Source organism: Dipodomys ordii, unplaced genomic scaffold (assembly GCF_000151885.1).
Source record: "Dipodomys ordii isolate 6190 unplaced genomic scaffold, Dord_2.0 Scaffold72, whole genome shotgun sequence".
NCBI classification, from domain to species: domain Eukaryota; kingdom Metazoa; phylum Chordata; class Mammalia; order Rodentia; family Heteromyidae; genus Dipodomys; species Dipodomys ordii.
Genome location: NW_012267288.1, coordinates 8,699,694 through 8,708,058, shown reverse-complemented (window position 1 = coordinate 8,708,058; position 8,365 = coordinate 8,699,694). Strand labels below are relative to the sequence as shown.

General features: G+C 36.6%; 1 protein-coding gene across 1 annotated transcript in view; it reads left to right on the top strand.

The window, feature by feature from the left end:
* The window catches only part of Znf277 (zinc finger protein 277), a 94,561-nt gene that overhangs the window by 36,371 nt on the left and 49,825 nt on the right, over positions 1-8,365 (top strand). The window contains exon 2 of the mRNA XM_013024057.1: positions 6,131-6,332. Coding sequence (XP_012879511.1) covers positions 6,131-6,332 — 202 coding nt within the window. The remainder of the gene's footprint in view (positions 1-6,130; positions 6,333-8,365) is intronic.

Here is an 8,365-nt window from a genome sequence, read left to right as displayed (position 1 = left end):
TTTTTTTTTTGTCGGTCTTGGGGCCTGAACTCTGGGCCTGGGCACTCCCTCAGCTCTTCAGCTTAAAGCTAGCATTCTACCACTTGAGCCACAGTGCCACTTCTGGCTTTTTCTGCTGATGTGGTGCTGAGGAATCAAACCTAGGGCCTCATACATGCAAGGCAAGCACTCTACCACTGAGCCACCTTCCCAGCCCCTGTAATTTTGATTTGTAGTTCCATGATTAATTAATGATGTTGAGCCCCTCTTAATATAACCCTTGACCACTTATATATCTTCTTTGGAGAAATGGCTTTTCAAGGCTTTTACCTAATTTCATTGTCTTGTTGAGTTGTAGGGGTTTCTTATATGTATTGAGTATTGATGCCAGTCATTGACTGGATGCTTAGCTTCAGAGCAAATGGCATTTCAGAGCATAGCACTTGAAGTTCATCTTGTCAGTTATGCTCATAACAGCAGGAGATTTGAATGGTACATTTCCATGGTCACCACGCCTACTTCATCAGAATCTGTGGACTGAATCAGAATCTGTGTTTTAAAAACCACTAGGTGACTCATACACACATTAAACTTCCAGAAGCACTGTCCTAGATTAATAATAATTTGACATTTGGAGAATCTTACCAAAGTTAGTGAAACTGTTAATAATTAATATAGGATCTCTTCACAACTCAACTTCCTTGGGATGGTATTTTTTATAGTTGATTTGGACAGAGTTGCTTTTCAAAGTGAGAACTAGAACACATCAATTGCTGTCATAGTTTGTATCACACAGGTGAAATGAATTTGGGGCCAAAGCAGAATTTCCAGTGTATTGTTGACTCTGCTGACAGTAGATAGATGTGATTTACTTCCTTCTTCTTTTGCAGATTCAGTGTCCTTGAAGCAAATGATTATATGTTCTTCTGCCTCTGTTGTCATTTACCATGCTAATGATGCAGCCTCAGACTTAGACATCTGTAGCAATCTCCCAACTGGCCTGTCTTTCTTAAGACTGCCTCTTCCTAATCCATTCTCATGTTTTCATCTAAAACAAAGAGGTGACTGTTTACAAGAAAAGATCTCAACTCCACTTAATACATACCTAGCAGAAGTCACTTAGCTTCAAAATGCCTCTCAGTCCCCTCCTTTACAAAATAAACAGTAAAAGTGAATATCCTTTATTATTGTTATTGTGAGTTAATTGAGGTTATACTGTACATGTAAAATACTTAAACTTCACACAAAATGATGGTATTCATCATGTTTGTAAACAGTGCACAGTGAGATTAAGCCAGTGCTAATGGCTTATACTTAACTACTCAGGAGGCTGAGATCTGAAGATTCCGGTTCAAAACCAGCCTGGACAAGAAAGTTCTTGACAATCTTATCTTCAATTAACCAACAGAAAACAGAAAGTAGAGCTGTCGCTCAAAGTACTAGAGCACTAGCTTTACATGAAAGAGCTCAGGGACAGTGTCCAGGCCCTGAGTTCAAGCCCCATGACCAAACAAGTAAAAATAAAAAAGTTTAGTAAAACCTGGTTTTTTTTCCTAGGAACTACTCTGGGGGCTGGAATATGAGGATTACAGTTTGAAGTCAGCCCAGGCAGACTCTTATCTTTAATTAGCAATTAAAAAGCTGGAACTAGAGACGTGGCACAAGTTGTTGAGTGTCCTAATGAGCAGAAAAAGCCAAGTGAGAGCTTGGAGCCCTGAGTTCAATCTCCCCCCCAGTATTGGCGCATGCTCTACCTTGCTCTGGGCTTGCACGCACGCTCACTCACACTCTCTCTCCCCCTCCCCCCCTCTCGCCCTCTCCTCCTCTCCCCCTCTCCCCCTCTCGCCCTCTTCCTCTCTCCCTTTCTCTCCCTCTCCCTTTCTCACTCTCCCTCTCCCTCCCTCCCTCTCTCTCTCACTCTCTCTCATACACACACACACACACACACACACACACACACATTCAGTGTCAACCTTCAACTTCCCAAATACAATTTTATTTTTTTATACTTTTGTAGTGACAAGCACTTTGCTTTTATTATCTGTGAATATTTCAGTTCTAGGAATCACTTGGAAGAAGAAGAAAAGATTTTGCAGTAAAGCATTGGGAAGAAATAAAAACAATGATGGTGAAAATATAGGCTGCTGAACTTTGGGCAAGAATTGCTAAATGGTGGCAGTATCAGGATACTTGCAAAATATATGTAAATTCCAAGTCGTTTACAAATGCATATAAAATCAAAATGGCATTGAAAATACATATTTAAAAAGAAATATAACCATTGGCTTACACCTGTAATCCTAGCTACATAGGAGACTAAGATCTGAAGATTACCATCCAAAGCCAGTCCAAGCAGGACAATCCATGAGACTTTTATCTCCAATAAATTACCGAAAAAGCTAGAAGTAGAACTCTGGCTCAAGTAGTAAGAGTGTTAGCCCTGAGCAAAAAAGCCCAAGGAGAGCACCCAGGCCCTGAGATCAAACGCCTAACTGGTACCAAAAGAAAAAGAAACACAGACAGTAATTCAGATATATTGTATTCATAAACTGCTTTGTTAAATGGCAAAGAGAAGGAAACATAAAGCTGGGGAAATGTTTGGTGCTGGTAGGAGAATAATGTAGTAGTTGAGTTTGGCTGAATTTAACTATTTGTGACACCAGCATTATGTCTTTAGGAAATTATTTAACTTTTCTAGTCTAGATTCTGTCTTCTAGAAGATGGGAGTATAATAACATTAACAAATAAGATTAAAAATGCCCTGCCACAGGTCAAAACTTCCAAAGTAAAGATCCAGAAACACAACAAATCAAAGAAAGACTGGATAAAAGGGATTATGTCAAATTTCAGAGTATCTTCATGGCAAAGGACATAGCTAGCAGGATAAATAGAAGCTCACAGATTGGGAGAAGATTTTTACTAGCTATACATCAGACAAGGGCCTCATAACTAAAATATACTTACAGCTCAAAAAATTAAACCCCCAAAAACATCCTCAAAGAAACAATAACCATATTAAGTGGGCTAAAGACTTAAAGAGAGACTTCTCTGAAGAAGAAATAAGAAAGGCCAATAGGCACATGAAAAAATATTCAATCTCTGGTCATAAAAGAAAATGCAAATCAAAACAACATTGAGATTCTACCTCACTCCAGTTAGAATGGCCATTATCCAGAAAACTTAACAATAACAGATGCTTGTGGCCAAATGGGAATACTACTACACTGTTGATAGGAATGTAAACATGTTCAACCACTCTGGAAAGCAGTATGAAATTTCCTCAAAAGATTAAACAGAACCCCCCTATGACCCATCAATCCCACTCCTGGGCATTTACCCAAATGACCACAAACAAGGCCACAGTAAAGCTCCCATTACAACCATGTTCCTTGAAGTATTATTTACCATAGCTAAGATATGGAATCAACCCAGATGCCCCTCAGTAGATGAATGGATCAAGAAAATGGAATTCTATGCTTCCATCAGAAAGAATGGCATTGCCCCATTTGTAAGGAAATGGAAACACTTGGAAAAAATTATATTAAATGAAGTAAGCCAGACCCAGAGAAACGTAAGTTGCATGGTTTCCCTCATTTGTAATAACTAGAATATGTCTAGGATATTCTTAGCAGAGGCACCCACTGGCTTAATAGCTGTGTGCATATGGTCATATAAAATGATGCTTATCAAAATGAACTCCAAGAAATGGAAACAAGGTTTTTTTTTTTTTCAGTGTAGTGTTTGCAGCTATTTTTTTCTTCCCCCCTCCCCCTCCCCCCCGCCACCCTTGGTTAATTCCCTGTTGACACTGTTTTTTATTTCTGTACCCTTTGTCTTGTATACAAGTTTATCTGATTTGGGAAAAGGAAGGGGAAATCACAGAAATAGTGGAGCAAAGGGTGAACCAATGCAACAATGATACTCACTGGATACTATGTTGGAAATGAACTTTACAACTTAGTCGGGAGGGGAGGGGGAGAAGTGGGAGATAATGAGGGGTGATAGTGTTAAAAAAGAAATGTACTCATTACCTTACTTATATAACTCAAACCCCTCTCTACATCACTTTTACAACAACAATAAAAAAAATTTAAAAATAAAAAGAAATGAAAATGCCCTAGAGCTCTTTCTCAAAGTATTTTATAAATAGCAAGCACTCAACAAATGTTAGTTCCTAGTGTTGGTGAAGATTATTATTACCATATGCTTGTTTTCTACAATCAGACAAAATATATTAACAGATACCTCGATCAGATTTGGAGAGATGGATGTAAACGTCATACTCCTTGGCAAATAATATTTACTGATGCTGCTTTTATTTAGAATAAGCTACCTTTTGTTGTTGTATTCTAGTGGTCATGAATGCTGTAATAGTTTCATAAGCATATTATCTCTTTTTCTCCACCTTTCATTTTATGTATAAGCTTAAGATTCTATACAATTTAGCCTGTAACTGTATAATATAACCTATAACTGAATTAACTATACATTTCCATGATTCTCTTAACCTAATTTAATAAATATAAATTACTATCTCGTTTCTTTTTTTTAATTGTGAAAATACCGTACAGAGGGGTTACAATTACATGGGCAGGGTAATGAATGCATTTCTTATCAAGCATTGTTCCCTCCTCCTTTGTTTCCCCTTCCCATCTCCCTCCTCCACCCACCTTCTCCCCCCCAATCTCTAGTTTCTTTATGCTGTCATGAATGCTCTGTTTTCACCCTCCTGATACTGATAAATAATTTTATGAACAGACAGTAGTTTGATTTGGCAATGTGAGTAGTGTATAGGAGTGACGAGTTAGAGGTCTTTTCCTATGGGATACTCTCCCTGTCCCACTGAGTTAGGTGATCCATCATTCCACTCCCAATTACCCCACACGGCCTCTATGTCTATCTCATTATCCTTTTTAACGTATTTATACCTTCAAACAATTAGTGAGCACTTTAACCTTGATGGTAGGAAAATGTCACGCAATAGCAAATGAAAAGGACCAGCACCCAATAGATACTCAGTTGATTTTTGATAAATGAGTGAACAAATCCCCTCTTATCTAATTAAGCCATAATCAACTGTGTACCAGCGAGTGACTCAAGAAATTATCCATTAAGAATTGTTAAATCATAAATTAAAATTAAGGGATAAAGTATAACAGGAAAACTAATAATGACCTAAATTCAAAGAATGTTGTATGGAATACCTATCTTTCTTTCTGAAAAAGATTCTCAATGCCAAAAGCTCTACCCTCCTGTCCTTTTCCTGGTTACTAATGTATACAATGACCTAAATGGTTTAGGTGTCTTCCTCAACAGATTAATGAGAGTCTTGGCATAACTGCTTGTTGTTTGAGGCCTTGAAATCAGAGACCTAGATCTTACACCTTTCAACTCTTAAAGATACTGTAGATGATATAAGGAAAAGGAATAGTACAAACAAGAAAAATGTTTATTGTGTATGTGTAATAATTGAGCTTTTTATCTCCACAAACAAAAAACTTCACTTTATGACATCTACTTGTGTAATAAGCAAATAATAGGCATAAATAAATGTAGAAAATTGTCACCTGCTTCACCTAGCAGATGCTGTGTTGAACCAATAATTTTCATCTGTGTGTGTATGTGTTTCAGTCATAGCTTGTGCATTCTACCACTTGAGCCATGCCTCCAGTTTCAAAATTATCTTCTCTATGTATGACAACAAGTATAACAGAAAGCAACCTGAAATACTGTCATGGTACCCTCTGTTGACTCAATATATATCATGTGCTTGCCTTTGTACGATAACTCAATGTAAAGGTTACTTGCAACCTTAATCCAGCCTATTGCAGTGTTCCTCTTGTAAGCACCCCAGAGGTTCTGCTGGTAACGAGCTTGGAATGACTACCCTGACAAATGGTTTTCTCCAACTCAAGTGAGAAAATGGGTAGGAGAGAGTTAAGATGCTTCGCACTACTCCCTGTCTCTAGGTAACACAAATGTCTAAATGATAATAACGTCCTCTCTGTTGCTATGTATTTTCTTTTTGGATATAGATAAATATCTTTAGGATCCTTTTAATTCAAGAGGTGAGAAATCATCCATCTAAAGAGCTAAAGAGTTGGTTCAGTGGTTTTTTTTTTTAATCTTTCTCATTCTTGGCCTCTTCCAGACAGTAAGGACTGTATCCTAGAGCCGCTTTCTCTGCCAGAACGTCCAGGTGGCACCACCACTTTAGAAGGTTCTCCATCTGTGCCTTGCATTTGCTGTGAAGAACATTTTCCTGTGGCTGAACATGACAAGCTTCTGAAGCACATGATTATTGAGCATAAGATTGTCATAGCTGATGTAAAGTTGGTCACTGACTTCCAAAGGTAAATTTTGGTTTCATCTCTAGAATAAATTCACCATTCGTTAGAAGAATGAAATGGCCTAAATATTAAGCAATTCTTGTACAAATATAACTGTTCATATTCTTTTTTCAAATTTTTTTCTCAGACTTTCTAAAACATGATACTTGAATTTTTTTCTGGAACATAAGTTGAACATGAATAAGTTGGACTTGAACTCATACATTTCTTAGAAAATGATCAGCTTTCCAAAGAGTAGCAGATATTTCCTTTTTCACATTCATGAGATTTTTGATATAGTTGATGTCATCAGATTAATAATTTTTTCAAGGTTTAGAACGTAGATTTTCTCTGAGTGGATATTTCCAGAAAACCCAGAAAAGACTTGGTGCTTAAGGTCAGAGATACTTGGAACCTTTCAATCCAAGAAGATCTTATCCAAAGAAATGGCAATTTAAGTGCTATGGTATGATCAAAAATCGGAAATAAAATGAAGCTTTCAACAAGAGTCAGTGTGGATAGCTATTAGATCACTGTTGGAGGTACTAAGAGGAAGAGGATGAGGAAGATAAAAATACAGATAGAGGTATGGACCTTAGAACTTCCAGGACTTGAATATGTATGCAAAGTTTTTTTGTGTGTGGAACTTGACCTACACAGCCCCAGCTAAAGATGAGCTATACTGCCACTGAGTAACACCTGACTGAGAATGACCCATACTAACAGGTTAAGTAATGCAACTATTCTGGAAGTAGTCATCCAAGAGAAACAATTTCTCTTAATTAGCTCTAGTGGAGAATTTACGTTTGTGTCATAATTGATTGAAATTTAAAAAAACATTTTCTATAGAGGCAATATCATGGTAGCTACTGAAAATGGATAATTTGGCATATCTGTATAAGACTCCATTCTGAGACATTCTGTCCTGATTGTATTTAAAAATATTAGAATCGTGTAGATATTATACTATCCCTAGAAATAAATTCTGTATCTTTCATTCTATATACATCACTCATAGAAAATAACTTCTTTCTAAGGATGGGTCTTCCAAAGAAATAAGCTTTGTTAATGGACTGTCAAGCTAGTGGTTCACACCTATAATCCTAGCTATTCAACAGGCTGAGATGTGAGAATGCTGGTTTGAGCCCAGCACAGGCAGGAAAGTCTGTGATAGTCCTATCTCCAATTAACCAGTAAGAAGCTGGAAATGAGGTATGGTTCAGATAATAGAATGCCATCCTAGATTGAAAAGCCAAGCAAAAGTGAAAAGCCCTGATTTCAAGTGCTAGTCCCAGCACCAAAATAAAAGAGAACTGTGAAAACAGACAGACCTAGAGTTGAATGCAGAATACAGTTGTATTTAAGCTTTATTTGAGAGAAGAGAGAAAGGGAGAGCGATTATTCCTTCTCAAAATACTCAGAATTTTCTTATACATAATACCTAATAACAGGATGTAGTCAAATCTGTTTTTATTTTAGATACTTTTTAGGCCAGACATTTCCCAGTTCTTTAATCATCCAAATAACTACTGACCGAACGACTAAATGAATAAGTCTTGTATTACTCAGCTTTTCTTTGTTATGAACTCTTTTACTATAAAAAACACAAAGTATCCTTCATGAATTACAGAAATAGATGATCCCCTGCCAGTGATAACTGAAAAGCATTAAGATTTTTCTTTCTCTTGTACTTTTAAAGTCTGAAGCAGAATTTGTGTTTTCTCCTTTGTGCTTGTGTATAATAGTTAAGTAGCTGTCTTTGTGGTAATTGATCTCTCTTTGGTTATCATTCATAGTAATTCTATTGTCCATATGTGGGCAGGAAAATCAAATTACTTAAGTCTCAGGGCTTAGGAATCAATAATTAAATGGATGATCAATCATTGTCCTTAGCAGTTAGGCAATAAAGTAGGTGCTTTTTAAAAGATCGATACCTTATTTAAATGTTTTCTCAACAATGTTGCCAATATATATATATATATATCATATATATATATCTAATATATATATATATTACACATATATATATATATATATAGGCATACATACACATATTT